Source organism: Cervus canadensis, chromosome X, assembly GCF_019320065.1.
Source record: "Cervus canadensis isolate Bull #8, Minnesota chromosome X, ASM1932006v1, whole genome shotgun sequence".
NCBI lineage: Eukaryota > Metazoa > Chordata > Mammalia > Artiodactyla > Cervidae > Cervus > Cervus canadensis.
Genome location: NC_057419.1, coordinates 136,735,716 through 136,754,824, shown reverse-complemented (window position 1 = coordinate 136,754,824; position 19,109 = coordinate 136,735,716). Strand labels below are relative to the sequence as shown.

The 19,109-nt window shown below is 36.4% G+C and overlaps 1 protein-coding gene across 3 annotated transcripts in view; it reads right to left on the bottom strand.

Annotated features, from left to right (window-relative positions):
* Positions 1-261: 261 nt before the first annotated feature.
* The window catches only part of ACSL4 (acyl-CoA synthetase long chain family member 4), a 68,617-nt gene continuing 49,769 nt past the window's right edge, over positions 262-19,109 (bottom strand). For all 3 annotated transcript variants that reach the window (XM_043457890.1, XM_043457891.1, XM_043457893.1), the window contains exons 10-16: positions 18,618-18,757; positions 17,456-17,628; positions 15,702-15,776; positions 13,112-13,303; positions 11,563-11,677; positions 8,665-8,822; positions 262-3,196 (exon numbers count right to left, since the gene is read on the bottom strand). In XM_043457890.1, coding sequence (XP_043313825.1) covers positions 3,039-3,196; positions 8,665-8,822; positions 11,563-11,677; positions 13,112-13,303; positions 15,702-15,776; positions 17,456-17,628; positions 18,618-18,757 — 1,011 coding nt within the window. In that variant the 3' untranslated portion in view covers positions 262-3,038. The remainder of the gene's footprint in view (positions 3,197-8,664; positions 8,823-11,562; positions 11,678-13,111; positions 13,304-15,701; positions 15,777-17,455; positions 17,629-18,617; positions 18,758-19,109) is intronic.

The window sequence follows — 19,109 nt, the reverse complement described above, 5'->3', positions numbered from 1 at the left end:
AACAATCCACACAACATGACTATGTTTTGTCCCACAGTATCAGTGCTACAAACGAATTTTACTCTACTAACTGTACAAAAGTAACAGCTTTGGGTTCAATCCTCCAAACTAATGGATGTGATTTCCACAAACCAGGTTATCTGCTTAATGCAATTCTATAAACCTAGAGATCAGTACTTTTGAAATATGTGTTTAAAAGTTTGGTTAATATTCTTCAAATTTGCAGATTTTATCCTGGCACATAATTAAGCACGAACTGGCTTGATAACATGGGTGGATTTATTTCTTAAGATTCAAGTGCAAACTTAAAAACCAGAGCAAAGCTTTTCATCAAGGAAAACATGAAAATCTAAGTAACAATCCGGCAATCGTGCATTTGAACAGAAAATACAAATATGAATACATTCTAATTTGTAACTACATTTGAAAATTAAAATATTTCTCTCCAAATCTCAAATATCCCACAATCTTTAATCTGTTTTCATCTTGCTATTCCAGAAACATCTGTAATGTGCCATCAGGAAAATATAGGCAAAGATTATTAATCAATCTTTATGACCATGGAAACATTCTTAACTTCTGACTTTTTGAATCATTCATCTGTATCTCAGTTCCAAAAAGTGATACAATTATACCTCCACTCCAGAAAAAAAAAGAATCAATACAAATATCAAGGAGGCAAAATACTTTCACATAAAGCAAAAGTCACAGGTGTTTGACTTAGAAATGTACATACTTGTAGGAAATTTTGGAGGCAAGATACTTTCATGTAATTAAAGCAAAAGTCACAGGTGTTCGTCTTAGAAATGTACATACTTGTAGGAAATTTTTAAAGTACAACTTTATTTGATGGCTGACATGTAATAATAACAGTGAACAATTTAAACCGGTATAAAAATGTAGGATCAAAATCTGTAGGCTCAAATACTTGAAAAGTCACCATGAATATGGAAAGATCTGTTTACATAAACAAGTGTATTTTTTGATGAAAAATCACGGGGTAGTGGCATCTCCCTGGTCCCTTAACAATATTTGGATTTTCACAAAGAATTAGCAGCACCCATCCTTAAGTGTTAATTACGTGTTTCTAAAGGACCCATACAACAGATTAGTTGGCAGTGTTCTAGCTTTTGGGAGATGGGAGTGGGTGGGGGTGCAAATATCTGAGTATGTATGCATGCACTCACACATTTTAAATCACCATTCCAAAAGGGGAGGTCACATACTAAAAAAGTCTAAGTACATCATCCTTAGAGGGTCAACAGTGGGCCAGGAACAGCAGAAGCTGAACAGTAGTCTACTTGTAAGAATGGTTTTTCACTCTTCAAAGGCAATTTGGGAAGAATGAGAATACTCACATACACATAACTTCAGGGGGCCTTGCTTCAAATTTTACATTGCAGACACTGAACATTCTTTACAAAAACCTTCATTCTTGCTTATAATAACACCAGATGATTTTTCCTTTTAACCACCATATACATAATATTTAAATATTTTCTTTATAAATATTCTAGAGCAAAAAGAATGTGTTTTGTTGCAGTGGTGGCCCACAACTGTACAAAGCAATATAAGCAACATATATATATAGGCATATATATATATGTATATATATATAAAATGACTAAGAAAAAAGTGCAAAGAATAACAGTATTAAGAAGTTTTGTGGGTTTTTTTTTTTTTTTTACAGTAACTATGGTTCAAGTGTGACTATATTTCAGGGATATATAATCCCAGATTTCAATTAAAGATTCAAAAAGAAGCCCACACACAAAGTTACTGCACAAATATCAGTCCCTTACTGAGTAACTTCCCTTCTCCCAAATCCAGCATTTCCAGTTTCTAAACTCTTCTTACAAACAGGAAAAAAGTAGTAACAGTGTTCTTCCCTTTAACTTCCCCAAATTCGTCCAAGTTAATTAATCATTCATAGATTTAAACAAGATAGCAGGGAATTCATTTATCATAATCCGCTTTGCTAAAATTAAAGCAAAATGAAATGCTTTTAGAAATACAAATTGATCAAGAATCAAATCAGCAATAGCAAACAGACCTTAAATTATGAGTGTGATATGATACACTTTAAAATCAATCCCTGTTATCAAAGATAAATTCAGAGTCTAAATCCTTTCCCAGGTTCAATGCTATGCAAGGGTCAGGATTCTAAATACTCAGGATATCATCACCTTTTCTGACAGAGAAAATGCTCCCACTAAAATTTGATTAAATTTCTATCGTTTTAACTCTTGATTTCAGTCTTATTTTGAACAGAGAAAGGCAATTTTCAGCATTTTGAAGATGTACTTTTATACTTAAGCCATTCAAATAATTAGTTACTGATTTTTCATCTCCAAGTTTCAAATAACAGTTCAATTTCCCTTTAATTGTATTACTAGATATTTTTTGGTGCATTTATATGTTTTTATTCTAACTTCAGGCACTGCAATTATTCACAATATTATAATGATTCTACGTCTAACCTACACAACAATTATGAATCCTAAAATGGTTTCCAATGTTTTTATTTGATTCCGTATATTATATTACAAATCAAGACAAATGGTTGGAAGAGAATTTTAAAGCCCTGCAGCACTTCTGCTTTGAGTAATGTTAATACATTTTTTTGGTCATGCTTAATATTTAAGCATCTTCTGAACTAGGAAGACAGTAGACGTTGGAAGTTGCAAATTTCCTCAAACTACATTCTACTCCAGCTCTAATTTATTTTGTTCAACATTAAATTTTTTTCTTTAATGAAACAAGTATAATCTTAGGCCAATTTTTAAAAACAGAAAGTTTTGTTCTAAAATTAATAACACAGCTACAGGGAAATAACTTTTCAATTTCAGCTTCACTAGAACTATGGAAACTAGTTAAAGTAGACTTAATCACTTTTGGTTTTGATTTTTTGTTACTATGTCTTTAGAACGATACACTTTACATTCTAACAGACAGTTCAACGACCCGAGGCTTAAAACTCTAGAACCAAAAAAACACCAAGCCACCTTCTGCACAACTGTAAATACGAGCTCAGCATTTTATTTGCCCCCATACATTCGCTCAATGTCTTTGAGGTAATGGTTCTTCAGTTCCTTCCTTTTCAGTTTGAAAGCATCAGTGACCAAACCAGTTTCAGGGGTCCAGGGCTCTGGGCTTAAGCGAACCTTGATTGGAATTTCAAATCGCTCCAGTTTCACTGAAATGAGAAGTGTGGGGGCAGGGAGAGGAAAGGGGGAGAGAGGGAGGAAAGGAGGGGGAAGAGTGAGAGAGAGAAACAATAAAACATGAATTTTGCAGGACTTAGGTGATGCAGGTGATGAGACAAACTTACTTAATGGTATGTTATAGTTAATTAAATACCACCACCTTATAATTTCATTTTATACATCTCAAAGTACACATCAATTGTTTCAGTTGGATGGTTTTGGTCTATGCAGTTTTTTTCCCTAATATATATGTCCCCAGGTGGTGCAGTGGTAAAGAATCTGCCTGCCAATGCAGGAGATGCAGGTTCCATCCCTGGCTCGGAAAGATTCCCCAGAGAAGGGCATGGCAACCCACTCCAGTGTTCTTGCCTGGAGAATCCCATGGACAGAGGAGCCTGGCAGGCTACAATCCACGGGGTTGCAAAGAGTCGGACACAACCGAGTACACACACACACACTATATATATGTGTGTGTGTAGACATCCTCCGATTTAGAGTCTATCTGCTGCTCCCTCTGCCTCGAATGGCCTTCCCTATTGTAGCTGCACAGCTCACTTCCTTACTTCATCCAAGTGTCTGTTCAACTGCCACCTCCTCAAAGAGGATTTCCCTGACCACTCCTAACAAAACACAAGTCCCTTTGTCTCTCTGTACCCCCTTATGCTATCTTTTCTTCAAAATACTTATCACCACCCCATACATTGTTTATGTGTCTCACTTATTAAAATGTAAGCTTCATGAAAGCAGGGGTTTTGTTCTATTCACTGCCATTCACAGGCTACATTGAGCCCTCAAGAAGCACATACATGTTTATTCACTCATTCCACAGGAAATTAGCCTCTAGATAACTGTTCTTCAGAAACTTTGATTCAAATAAGAATCAAAAGGGGGTTGTGAATTTCATACTTTTAAACGATACAAGAACTTTATTATAATTCAAATAAGAATCAAAAGGGGGTTGTGAATTTCATACTTTTAAACGATACAAGTTTGAGTTAGACAACACATGTTGAAAGAAATATAAGAAAAATGGTGAAAATAAAGAGAAGCAATCAATATAGTACTCAATAATTTTAAATTTCAATAAGTTATATTCAGTCAAGTTACTTATTATTAATACAATGTCTTCTTTAAGATTCTTTAAGGTCCTATTCCAGATTCTGAAGACCCACTACTAACAGTAATGTTAATCTACAGATGAGCTTTATTTTATATGCTATCATTTAAAACAGCAGTTTTGAAGACACAAATAAACATCGGCATGCTTTAAAACTACTACTAAACAGCCTTAGGTAACTTTAGGGATAACTTGGTTTTAGTAATAGGCACAAAGAACTCAAATTCAATGAAGCTTTTGTTCTAAGGCTAGTCTAAGTTTTATGAAAGCTTGGTTGAATTACTGAGTTTCTCATTAAAATAAGAGAAAAATATAAAGCTGAGTATGAAAAGTAATCTTTTGAACTACTTAGAACCAACTTCCTAAAAGTGATGCCTAAAAAGGTAAATAAAAGGATATGAAACTTGTTTCCCTGGTGGCTTCCCTGGTTGCTAAGATGGTAAAGAATCCACCTGCAATGCAGGAGATCCAGGTTTGATCCCTGGGTCAGGAACATCCCCTGGAGGAGGGCATGGCAACACTCTCCAGTATTCCTGCCTTGAGAATTCCATGGACAGAGAAGCCTGGCAGGCTACAATCTATGGGGTCGCAAAGTGTCGGACATGACTAAGCAACTAACACTATTAAAACTTGTTCAAATTAACTGTATCTACTCCAATGATACATTACAGCTCAGTTACACAGAGGTCCCTGAAATAAGGCCAAATCTGAATTTCAAGGGAATAACTCAAGTATTGATCGGGCTCCAAAATCTTTTATTTTGTATTACTTTCCCTGCTTACCTAGGTCCTATTCCAGAAACACTGACAACAATGACACAAAGCAGGCATATTATTTCAATTGCACACAAGCAAATAAAGCATACATATTTTTTAAATGCTGCATCAGAGGTTTCCCAGTTTTGGAAACACCTAAGCATTACCTAGTACCACAAGTTATAGGGAACAATAGGCAATCACACAGTTTCCTATAAAAAGGAAAAACTGCCAACAAGTGAAAAAGATTAGAGGAGACAATTTTTATCATGGCATTTTATCAGAATTACCTAGGACATTATGAAATGTGACCTGAAGGTGGCAGCAAATGTCAGGTTTTTTAGCCAGTGATAATTGTCAAATCACCCCAAAACAATTATTTTGCATTCTTATCAATACCTTGCACTTATATTTAAAACATGAAGAGGCCTGCTGTGAACAGTGCATGATCTCAGGCAGATTTAGCTGAGAACAATCAAAACTATTTTATACTTTTTTGCCTTAGTCTCTGAAATTAGGGCTTCTTTGGTGGCTCAAAAGTTAAAGAATGGGAGACCCAGGTTCTATCCCTGGGTTGGGAAGATCCCCTGGAGAAGGGAATGGTTACACACTCCAGTATTCTTGCCTAGAGAATTCCATGGACAGAGGAGCCTGGTGGGCTACAGTCCATGGGGCCACAAAGAATCAGACACAACTGAGTGACTAACACTTTCAGTTTCTGAAATTATAATCTGAAGCAAAAGATTAGTAAAATAAATCTTTTGTGGCACAGACAAGCTCTTGAGTTATACAGACTTAACTCATGATTACTGTTCATTAACCAAATCATGAATTGTTCAGTTTCATGCCCATTCCAAAGATAGGAAAGTTATGTAGATGTATTAGATCCTAGAATATTATTCCGTTTTCCAGCCTGAAAAACTTTCCTTATTATTGCTTTCACACAGTTAAATATTCAATGATGAATTATTCAAGTCACATTCTAGTCCATTAGTACTTTGAGAGTGACTAACAGCCTATTGGGGCTTCCCTGGTGGCTCAGCCTATTGACTGAAGTTGTTTTTAAAATACTACATTTAGACACAAGTGCTCAGGGCTGGTGCATTGGGAAGACCCAGAGGGATGGGATGGGGAGGGAGGTGGGAGGGGGGATCAGGATGGGGAACACATGTAAATCCATGGCTGATTCATGTCAGTGTATGGCAAAAACCACTACAATATTGTAAAGTAATTAGCCTCCAACTAATAAAAATAAATGAAAATAAATTAATTAATTAACTTTAAAAAAAGAAATTCAATGGCTAAGGATTCATACTAATAAAATAATTACATAAGAAAATAAATTGACTGGGAGGCAAGAACAGGTGGGGGTCTATTTGTTTAACAGTAGAGGGAAAAAGTCTAACAAGTAGATACTCCTATACTGGAATACTATTTAGGTAAAAAACATGGTAATGCAATTCTATATCTACTGACTTAGAAAAAAGTAGATGACATTGATACGTTAAGTATATATACCATATGTAATGTCACCACCCAAAGGTAAGTACTATCAAGTGATTTTTGCTTCCTCCTCTAAATTTTCTGTATTGTCCAGTAGTTTAGAATGAATATAGGTAACCTATCCTCAGAAAAATGATATTTTCATTTCTTGGAGGGACGGCAACAGGTTAAACTAGGTTAACAGCTTCCAATTAAGCATGAAGAGTACACAGTTTATACAGGTTCCTCTGGAAAATAAACAGTTTGAAAATAATTTTTTATATTAAAAAGGTATTAACCTCACAGGAAAAAAAAAATAGAAACGTGAGAAAGAGGACAGTAGGTGAGAGGACGCAACAAAATCTTAGAAGACCAAAAGCAAATTGGCTAAAAAGCTAATTGTTGACATTGAAGGACACTGACAGAGGCAAACCGACTTCCCGAGCCCACAGACAGAAGCTTCAGGGGCCAAAGAGAGAGATGAGAGGCGCACTGAAAACAGGAGGCTGACCCCCGCCTCTTTAGAGGACAGTTCTCACTCTGCTCTTCCCCAACCAGGCTGGAGACTGGTGTGCACGTGTGCTAAGTCGCTTCAGTCATGTCCAACTCTTTGTGACCCTATGGACTGTAGCCTGCCAGGCTCCTCTGTCCATGGGATTCTCCAGGTAAGAATATAGGAGTGGGTTGCCATGCCTTCCTCCATGGGATCTTCCCAACCCATGGATCAAACCTGCATTTCTTAAGTCTCCTGCATTGGCAAATGGGTTCTTTACCACTAGTGCCACCTTGGAAGCCCCAGCTAAACTAGAGACTCTGGACTCAAGGACACCAGGTACAGTAGAGGGAGGGAATAAAGCTGAAAACCTAAGAATTCAGTGAGGGGAAGATCTATGTACCCCAACCCCAGCCCCGAGTCCCTTTTGTGGCTGCCAGAAAACTGACACTTAGGTTAATATCACTCCAGGGAAGAGCGTGGAGAAGTCTTCTTTGCAGAAACAGTACTACCCAAGACATTAACATTTGAGTAACTTTTCATGAAGCCCAGTAAGTTTTCCAAATAGCTTTTTAGTACCTCATTCTCAAATATGAATGGACAAAGGTCAGCAGATGTATGTGAGGCTAACCAAAGCAAGCAGAAAGTGGAACTTGGAGGAAACAGAAACAGTAACAGGAGAAGAAAACTTCATAGAAGTTATCCTCAGAGGATGACTGCACCCATGAAAGAGCAACTGGAGCTACTAAAAGGACACTGAGAAAGCAGGAAAGAGCTCTTGAAAATTTAAATTCTGTTATTAGAAGCTGGAACTTCAATAGACTGAAGCAATGATAAAGTTGAGGGACCTGCCAGAATATAAAACAAAATGGAAGAGACAGAATACAAAACAAAAAATAGATATGAAAATAAGAGGATGAATGTAGAAGGTCAACAGTCATATAAAAGTAGTCCCAGATAAAAACATGAACCCAAAACTTAAAGGGGGGAAAGACTATGAAAGAAAAGCAAACACACAACAAAAGGTAAATGGGTATTTCCCAGAAACAAAGAGCAGAGATTTCTAGATTAAAAGGGCCCACACCAAGTAAGTATACACAATAGTAAATGATAAAAGATTCACACCAGGGAACATGTGAAAGTCGCTCAGCCGTGTCCGACTCTTTGCAACCCCATGGACTATATAGTAAATGGAATTCTCCAGGCTAGAATACTGGAGTGGGTAGCCTTTCCCTTCTTCAAGGGACCCTCCCAACCCAGGAATCAAACTGAGGTCTCCTGCATTGCAGGCGGATTCTTTACCAACCGAGCTAGCAGGGAAGCCCAATGAGAACAAAGACTAGACCATTCCAAACACACGCCAGATGACCACTTAGCAGGGATGCTGTGACATTCAATAAAGAACTAGATAGGTTACTTCACCATATAACATTTAAAGGTCCTTTCAACAAGAAAATTCATTATATATAATTTAAGAGTCAGGTTTTTTTTTTTTAAAAACTTGTATTTTATTATCAAAACAAAACAAATAGACATCTTGAAAAGCCTAATGCATAGGACCTCATTAAATAACTTTTGAGGACTTCAGAAGACAAAAAATTTCTTACTTACTGGTATTTGCAGCTTCTCTAATCTCTTTCAGTATTTCAGCTTCCATGGCAGGGTTATTGCAGATATCAACCCAAGTTCCTTCTACCCCTTTCTGTTGTGCCAAAAGTGTCAACCGTTGCTGATTAGGAACCACAAAACTTATCACATAGGACTGGTCACTAAAAATTTAGATAATAAAACAGAACAGAAATTAAAACATAAATTCAACAAAAATAGTACATGTAAGTCCAAATACATATTTCTCTTGTTACAAGTTCATTAAGAAGTAATAAAGCCCATAGTACTGCCATAAACACAGACATATAGATAGACCAATGGAATAGAATACAGTCCAGAATAAATCCTTGCATATATGGTTAAATGATCTTCAACAAAAGCACCATGACCACTCAATGGGGAAAGGACAGTCTCTAAAACAAATGGTGCTGAAAGAATTGGATATCCACATACAAAGGAATGAAGCTGCATCTGTATCTTATAGCACATAGGGAAATTAACTCAAAATAGATCAAAGACCTAAACATGTAGGAGTTAAAATAATAAAACACCTTGAAGAAAACAAGGGGAAAGATTTATGACATTAGATTTGGCAATGCTTTCTTAGATATGATACCAAAAGCACAGGCAACAAAAGAAAAATAGATGAAGAGTACAACAAAAATAAAAAATTTTCTGTGTATCAAAGGTTACAACAGAGTATAAAAAGGCAATCTATGGGACTGGACAAACTATTTGCAAATGACATGTCTGATAAGGGGTTAATATCTAGCATGTATAAAGAATTCATACAACTCAATAACAACAACAAAATAATTCTATTAAAAAATGGGCAAAGACCTGAAACCATAAAACTCCTAGAGGAAAACAAAGGTGGAAGCTTTTTGACATAGGTGTGGTAATGATTTTTTTAATTAGACACCAAAAGCAAAGACAACAAAATCAAACAAGTAGGAGCATATAAAATTAAAAAGCTTCTGCACAGCAAAGGAAGCCATCAACGAAATGAAAAGGCCACCTACAAAATGGGAGAAAAGCATTTGAAAATCATATCTGATACAGGGCTAATATCCAAAATACATAAAGAATTCATGTAACTCAATAGAAAAAAATATTCAGTTAAAATAGGTATGGGGATCTGAATAGACATTTCTCCAAAGAAGACATACAGATCAGATGGTCAACAGGTACATGAAAAGGTGCTCAATACCAGGGAAATGCAAATCAAAACCACAATAAGATATCACCTCATACCTGTTAAAATGGCTATTATCAAAAAGCCAAGAAATAACAAGTTTGGGGGAGGATGTGAAGAAAAAGGAACACTTGTGCACTGCTGATGGAAATGCAAATTGGTGCAGGCCCTACAGAAGACAGTATGGAGGCTCCTCAAAAAATTAAAAATGGAACTATCATATGATCCAGTAATCTAACTTCTTGGTATAAATCCAAAGGAAATGAAAACAGGATATCAAAGAGATAGCTGGTCCATGTTCACAGCTGCATAGTCCATGTAGTGGACTGCATGCATTAGTCCATAACAGCCAAGATACAGAAACAAATGTCTATCAGTGGATGAACGGATAAAGATGTGGTGTATATGTACAATGGAATATTACTGAGCCATGAGAAAGAAAGAGATTCTGCCATTTGACTGCACTAGATACCTTGAATAAACAGAATCATATGGTGCTTATCTTTTTGTAACTGGCTTATTTCACTTAGAATTTCCCTCAAGGTTCATCTATACTGTAGTATGTATCAGAATTTCCTTCCTTATTAAGGCTGAATAATATTCTAGCCAGTCACAAAAAGATAAGCATTGTATGATTCTATTTATTTAAGGTATCTAGAGTAGTCAAATTCACAGAAACAGAAAGGAGAATGTTGGTGGGCAGAGGGTGGGGAGGATGGGGGGGAAGGAGGAAATGTGGAGTTGTTTAATGGACATTGAGTTTCATTTTTACACAATGAAAAGTTCTGGAGATTGGTTGTACAACAATATAAGTATACTTAACCCTAGTGAACTGTATTAAGAATGCCTATTATACAGAGTGAAGTAAGCCAGAAAGAAAAACACCAATACAGTATACTAACGCATATATATGGAATTTAGAAAGATGGTAACGATAACCCTGTATGCAAGACAGCAAGAGAGACACATGTATTGAACAGTCTTTTGGACTCTGTGGGAGAGGGCAAGGGCAGGATGATATGGGAGAATGACACTGAAACATGTAAATTATCATATGTGAAACGAATCGCCACTCCAGGTTCGATGCATGATACAGGATGCTCGAGGCTGGTGCACTGGGATGACCCAGAGGGATGGGATGGGGAGGGAGTTGGGAGGGGGGTTCAGGATGGGGAACACATGTACACCCATGGCGGATTCAGGTCAATACGGCAAAACCAATACAATGTTGTAAAGTAAAATAAATAAATAATTTAAATAATAAAAAAAAGAATGGTTAAGATGGTGAATTTAGGTTTTGTGTTTTTTATAATTAAATTTTTTAAAGGGAGTAATAAAGTCCAGAAAAATAAACCATGTTAACATATAAAGAAAGAAAATGGTTCAGTCTCTCAGGCTTTTTATTTAGAAAACTTATACTATCTGTGTTACCTTCCTAGGAAAATTACTTATGCTAAGTTTCAGTTGTTATGGATGTTAAATCAAATAACTGTTGTGGCATAGCAAGACATTGTAGGTGGTCCATAAATGGTTAAAATGTCTGGATTATCTCAAATGACCTTTAAGCTGTTGAATTCAAGAACTTTCATAAAATGTATAACATTCCCCAACTCTAAAAGTTTAATGTTTTCCTTATGATTGTATCAATATTTTCCCCATTATCCTGTTACTGTAAGTATATGAAACAAATGCAACTTTAGAATTACCTTTTGGCAAAAGCACAGATGTTATCAATAAGTGGACAGTTCTTTAGTGCAGCTTCTACTTTCCCAAGAGACACATATTCTCCTGCTTGTAACTTCACCAGATCTTTCTTACGGTCTGTAAGTCATGAAGCGTGTTAGCTTACCCACAGTACAGGTATGTACAATTTTGATTTCCTTTCCATCCCATCGCCTTAACCTTTAGTTATAAAGAAACTTCTAAAATCTTGTTATATAGAATGCCTGCTCACACACATCAGTTAAAAAGAAAACGCCTACTTAAAGAAGTACTGGCTAAAATGTTACATCCCACACCAAAAGTTTTTCTTTTTCAATTTTTTATCGTTAAAATGACTGTGCTCTAATAACATGCTGGCACACGATGGCACAGCATGGCTAATCATCAGGTTGTCTTACATCCCTACTCATAGGCTGGGAACCCACTCTACATGCCAACAGAGCCAATCTTTGATTCTAGCACAATTAAGGATCAAGGGGAAAAAGGCAATGAGGAGGCTACAGGTTCTAAATCAAGCCATGCTTCCTGGAAATTTCCCTGGCAGATCAAACTTCTAGGCAAAGAACCAGATTTTTTCAGGAAATCTCTGATTCTATTCAGGTCACATATGGGTCCAGAGACAGATTTAAATGGACCACTGTAGATATGACTGAGGAAATTTTATGGCTTGAAAAGAGCCTGAATGATACTCAATACTGTGATCGGTATTAGATAGTCAAATTTTTAACTTTTGCCTGATTAAAGTGAGTAGTGTAAGGGCTATTTTGGAGTAGCTTTGAACTTCAAAGTCTATTCTAGTAGGCTCAATAAAGGCAGTGCCAAGCCAATTGACATTCTCAGAATGGATTAACGTTGAGAACTGAGATGTGTTGGCCAAAAAAGTTCGTTCTAAGAGTCTAGGCTAGTTAGAGTCATATAAGTGGCCACTAGGGAAAATAATGTGTCCACACTGCCTCTTGGGTGAGGAGGTAAATGGTGAGGAAGCCCTAGAATAGGGTATGTTGCAGTACATGGTTATATGGAACCAAATGTAGTTGACCAAAAAAAAGGAAAAAACCCATAAAGAAACAACCAAAAGTCCCTCTTCTGAAGCAATTTTTGTTTTCTCATTACCAACTGCTATCTTCCTGCTTTTCAACATGGTATTTAAAAAGAAACAGTTGTTTGCTCATAGAGCACCAACAATAATGCACATAATTAAAAAGTAACATAGGAGGAACACTTTTAGAAACTCAAATTTATGTCTGCCCACTCTAATGTTGGTTCTGCTACCACTTACTAAGGTGAAGGCACTGTCCTGCTCTAAGCATTTTATACATATAAATTCATTTCATCCTAACAAAACCCCTACCAGGTCAATGTTGCTGTCCCTATTTCACAGATGGAGAAGCACAGACATTAATTAAATAACATGTCTAAAGTTTAAACCAATAGAACCATCATCAATGTTATTAATGACTTGACCAATATTACCTTTCATAGTTGTTGAAGCTGCAAAAACTACAGAAAAGCACAAAAAGAGAACACACTGACCGATAATCTGTAAACACCCATCGGGATGGAATTCTCCAATATCACCAGTGCAAAACCACCTTTGGCCATTTTCATCCACAGAATAATCCTCAGCTGTTTTCTCCTCATTTTTAAAATATCCCATGGAGATATTCTTTCCACCAATTACGATTTCACCTCTGGGGTTTGGCTTGTCATGAATTGTATAACCGCCTGGAGGTCATAAAAGCTATTTAGTTACTGTTTCAAAACAAAATTTACTTGCATTAATTCTTAAAGATCCTTTGCTAATATTTTTCTGCTGGTCAAATTTTCTTCACTCTACAGGAGCATATCAGTTAATATTTACTGAGATTTGTGTGAGGATAGAGGGTGACTGTGACTGCAGAAGTACCAACCCATTTGAAAATTTCACACTTAGAACATCATTAGGGCTTAGGGTTCACAGACGTCTACCAAAATAAAATCACCCCCAAGTAGGATAATACTTGAAGCTGTTATAAATAAATCATTAATGTGTTGATATAAAATGTGTTTCAGATATATTGTTTTAATCAAAGAGAGCAGTTTGAGAGTAAGTGCTCTCAAAGGCAACATCATGAAGTAAGAAAGTGTTAGTCGCTCAGTCATGCCCAACTCTTTGCAACCCCGTGGACTGTAGTCTGCCAGACTCCTCTGTCCATGGAGTTCTCCAGGCAAGAATACTGGAGTGGGTAACCATTCCCTTCTCCAGGGATCGAACCTGGGTCTCCTGCAGTGCAGGCAGCCTCTTTATCATCTGAGCTACCAGAGAAGCTATGAAGTGAGAGGGAAACGTTATTTTCTTCACGGTGACTCTGGCCAGTCATGGCTTTAAAAGTGAAAGCACCGAAATCATTGACAATGAGTACTGAAACATTTTATCACACTCATTACTTGTTTATTACTGAACAAAGCTTACTCTTAAGGAAAATACACAAAAATTCGAATTGATAAACTGAGATTCTGGTGAGATTTTAGGTCATAAAAGAATTAAAAGCAGAGTTCTTCCCAGCTGTTAGCTACTCTTATGAATTTAAAACAATTCAATATTTCAATATGACAAAACTCACTGTGTGTAAAAGCATGGATATCATTCGTATTATATAAGGCAAAGATTCTTTCATAGCAAGGAAAACTCCAAACATGGACCCACTCCCCACAAAACTGACATCAAAGCCCAGTACCAGAAAAATCAGAAAATAAAAATTAAAGGCAAAATTATTCTTACTAAGTTTTATAATATACCTTGTTTCTCTGATTCGACTGCTTAATAAATAACCCACTGAATACAGCAATTTTGATGCTCATGCCCAATATAACATAGACACACAGCCCCTATATTTTTTCAAATTTTCATTCTAAAGCTGGAAAGGCACTACCATGGGAGAATGGAGGAAGACTTATTTTCAACATGTAAAACACCTGGGAATGAAACTGGCTTTTCAACATGGTATTTAAAAAGAAATGGTTGTTTGCTCATAGAGCACCAACAATAATGCACATATAATTAAAAGTCACATAGAAGGAACACTTTTAGAAGCTTCAAATTTATGTCAGACAAAGCCCATTCACTTTCTTGGGTTTGAACAACCTAAGAGATATGTACAACAAGATAACTGGTCCTTTAAAATTTCAGTCTATGGCTCCATCCTAAGGTGAATACTCCCTTTTCAAAAGTTAAGCTTTGATTTTTTTTTTAAACAGACAATAATATTGTACTATATCCATCAAACTTGCTTAGAGACTAAAAATTAATTATCCCATCCACTAAAAAGAAAAGGCAATTATGTAATGTAATAGAAATGCTGAATGTCATTACAGCAACAATCATATTACAATATATAAAGGTATCAAAATAACATGCTGTATGTCTTAAGTTTACATATTATATACCAAATACAGTAAATTAAAAATAGAAGGAAATCTTAAACTTTTTAATTACTCTTCATCTGGCATGCCTAGGTTGTTAATTATTTTGCAGTTAATGAATATACTTAATGTTTTTTCACAATTTCATCACAGGAAGACTGCGTTACTTTTGCCTTCAGCTGATTTACAGAAAAGGATTATCACTAATGTCTGTAAAGCACAGGTCTCCTAGAAGTGGTTCACCTTCTACAGTTACTAAAAATTAAACTATACAAAGCTAGACAGTGGATTCTCAACTATAAAAATGTTTGCTGGGGTGAAGAGCTAAGAAGCTGGGAGCGTGTGTGTGTGTGATTAGTCACTGTATCCCCTGAAAATCTGGGGTTTTTCAGCCCAAATCTACTCACTAGCAAACTCAAGATTCAAAGGATAGGACATTTATCCTTCTCTGAACCCAGGAAATGCCCCATTAAGAACGTTTTCCTCTTTACCATCCATCAAGTAGTCCCAAGTTCAGAATCTTCATGCCTAGATTCTGGAGATTTTCTTCTTCTATTGGGAACCTAATGATGTTACTGAAGAAAAAGCACAAAAAACAAGCAACAGCAAAGACTCACTTGCTACCACTGACAACCTAACACTTTTAAAAAATGGAAGTCTAGAGGCTCAGGGTGATTTTCAGCATATCTATAAACACTAGAGTTTGTCATAAAATGCTTACCTTCCTGCCAGTCTTTTAGCTTGATTTCACAACAAATAAGAGGGGCCCCAACTCTGCCAGTGGTATAGTCAGTAACTATAAGGGAAGAGTAACAAGGATATTAATTAGTGCATGACATTTCACTGATATATTGTCCTTCTGTAGTATGTGATTATTGCATGCATTAATCAAGTATTTATGGACAACTTATTATGTACCTTAGCATTACATTAAACACTGTGAGAAAAACCCAGTAAAGGTAAGGACACCCTGCCCTCGCCAAGCTTACAAACTACCTGGAGAGAAAAGCACATTAAATAGTAAACTGCATGGTTCTGAAGGTGAGCACACTAGCACCTTGGAGGCTATAGAAAGGTCAACATAAAATGAAATGGCTGGGAAAGATTTAATTGAAGAGTTGCACATGAGAAGATGGCTGGGACCAGACAGCAAAAGGGGCATTCCAAGAGAAGGGAACAGAAAATACAAGAGAGAGTAAAAAGATTGGCTTGTCTGGAGAAAAGAACCCAGGTATATACACAGGTGGGAAATAATGATGAATAGGTACAATGGTGCCAGGTTAGAGATGTTTGAAATCTAGGTTCACCAGGTATGAAGCAGTGTTTGCGGTGGACATGTCTAACAGAAGAATACAGGATGAATCAGAAGTGATATAATAGAAGCAGACACAGCAGTTGAAAGGCTGTTACTTCAGGACATGGTGAAGTAATAAAAGGTGAGATGCCAAAGGTGGCAGCCAGGGGAGGGAGCAATCCCCAATGAAAAAAATGGGGAGATCGGGTGAAATTTAAAGATATTAAAAATAAACAATCCAATGACTTCAAAACTAATGCCCTGAATGGTTTTATCACCGACTCGATGGACATGAGTTTGGGCAAGCTCCGGGAGTTGGTGATGGACAGGGAAGCCTGGCGTGCTGCAGTCCATGGGGTCGCAAAGAATCAGACATGACTGAGCAACTGAACTGCATAACACTGTCATACACAATCTTGCAATGGACAGATGGTTTTGGACAGTGGCATTGACTTTGGGCAGGAGTTGAAAGTGAAAGCGAGGTAACAAAAAAGAATTGCTCTACTCCATTGTTTCACAACCCAGGAATACTTGGCAACAACTAAAGATATAATTCATTGTCACATCATCTGGCGGCTATGTAGCAGGCTAAACATCCTACAACATGCAGGAGCAATCCCAACAATAAAGAATTATCTGGTTCAAAATCTCAACAGTGCTTAAGTTGAGACAGCCTGCTGTAGGCTGTTGAAAACAAAAGAAAAGAAAGCAAACAAGAAGTCAGGATAGGAACATAGATTCAAGAGGGAGCACAAAAGTGTAAAAGCAGAAACTAACAATGTCATAAAGCAACTCTACTCCAATAATAACTAATAAAAAAAAAAGAAAGCTGGGAGAGAAAAAAAGTGATACCTAATCCAAGAGTGCAGTGCTCTGAGGAAGTGATCATTTTAGAGAGAGATTATAAGACCAGGGTGACAGAACTTTGAGGACTGACAATGTGTCATAAATATTTATGAGACTTACAAATAAAGGGTACACATGGCTCAATTAGAAGTTTCCAAAACTAAAATATGTACACTTGCAAGGAATCTAATATTACTTAAGAGGTATAAAGTCACCACGGTTCCCAACAGCAATTATAATTATATAATTATTTGCCATGTTAAAAATGCTGATGTTCAAACACAACATTATAAAGCAACTATACTTCAATAAAGTTTAATTAAAAAAAAACTTACCTTCAGTAACTGTCCCAGCACCACACGTTTCTGTTAATCCATAACCCTGACCAACTGGGCAGCAGAAGCAGACATTCATAAATCGCTGTGTCTGCGGAGACAGGGGTGCTCCACCAGACAGCATCATACGGACATTCCCTCCCAGCAGAGCCTTCACTTTTTTAAACAGTATCCTTGATAAAAAGGGATGACAAATTATTTTTAAAAATCTTTTATTGGAAGATAATTGCTTTACAATATTGTGCTGGTTTCTGCCATACATCAACATGAATCAGCCACAGGTATACGTATGTCCCCTCCCCTTTTGAGCCTCACTCCCATCTCCCATCCCATCCCACCCCTCTAGGTTATCACAGAGCACTGGGTTGAGCTGTGTGTGTCACACAGCAAGTTCCCGCTGGCTATCTATATTTTAACGTATGCACAGATTATTCTTGGTGATGCACTAATTCATAGCCTCTGGAAAAGATGTCTCAACTTTGGTTGAACATCTCAATTTTGGGACCATTGTGATAATGAGAGGTGATCAAAGCAACAACTAGTAACACCTTAAAAAATGCTAGAAAAACTCTGAGAAATTCAAAAAGAAAACTGTATGGTGTTGGGAAACTGCTTTGACACACAGTAAATGAAAGAAAAGGATGATGTTAAATGAAAAAACGTAAAGTTATCTTTGGAACATTTTGTCATCTATCTTATTTCCCTTCCAATGAAAAATGCTTCCTCATCTTGACTCCCCAGCACTACACTTAAAGTAACCGTTATATTCATATGCTTAATATGCTATTTTATGAATACAATAAATCAGAAACTTTCACACAAAATAAATATTGAAAATCACTTTTTTAGTTAGATCACTTTTTTCTCAACTATCTTGAGAAAAAGTCTACTCTAGTTTTTCTTCATGAGACCAAATTTTATAATTAAATCTTACATATGTACGCCAATTATTAAAATTTGTTAAACTGCCAAGATTAGAGTTCAAGGTCCTCTGCTTGCTATATAAGCAACAAAGCTTAGAAGTAAGAGAGAAATTCAATGTTATGATCATGGTGGCGATGCTCAAACTAAATTAACTTGTCATTTACTTATTCATCATCCAGATACTAAAACACAAAAAGATTTAAAGGCTCAAACTACAGAGTCTGTGAAATATACTCACAGATTGCAAAGTGGTGCATCATATCCCTTTTTGATCTGTTCCAATTTGTAATCATACCCTATCTTGAACAGAGTTTTCTGAATATAATTCATCTCTTGGACTTTGCTCATAACATTCTTATAAATTCTATCCATGATTTCCTGAAAGGTAAGCAACATATTAAATAATATGAAAAGAACTACATGAACACTGAGATAGCCTTTAGTTGAAAATACTTTATTTACAAAATCTTAATAGTCTTTAGCATAATGGAAACATTTACTTTATTAAAGAATTAATTTCACTAACTTGTTTACTATTTCAAAAACACTAAGAGCAAGTATAGGGGTTTCTTCAGTTCTATACACTAACTTTATCTAAAATTTCTTACAAGAATTCCCTGGAGGTCCAGGGGTTAGGACTCAGTGCTTTCACTGCCATGGCCCTGAGTTCAATCCCTGGTTGGGGAACTAAGATCCTGCAAGCCAATTAATTGGTGTGGCCAATTAATAA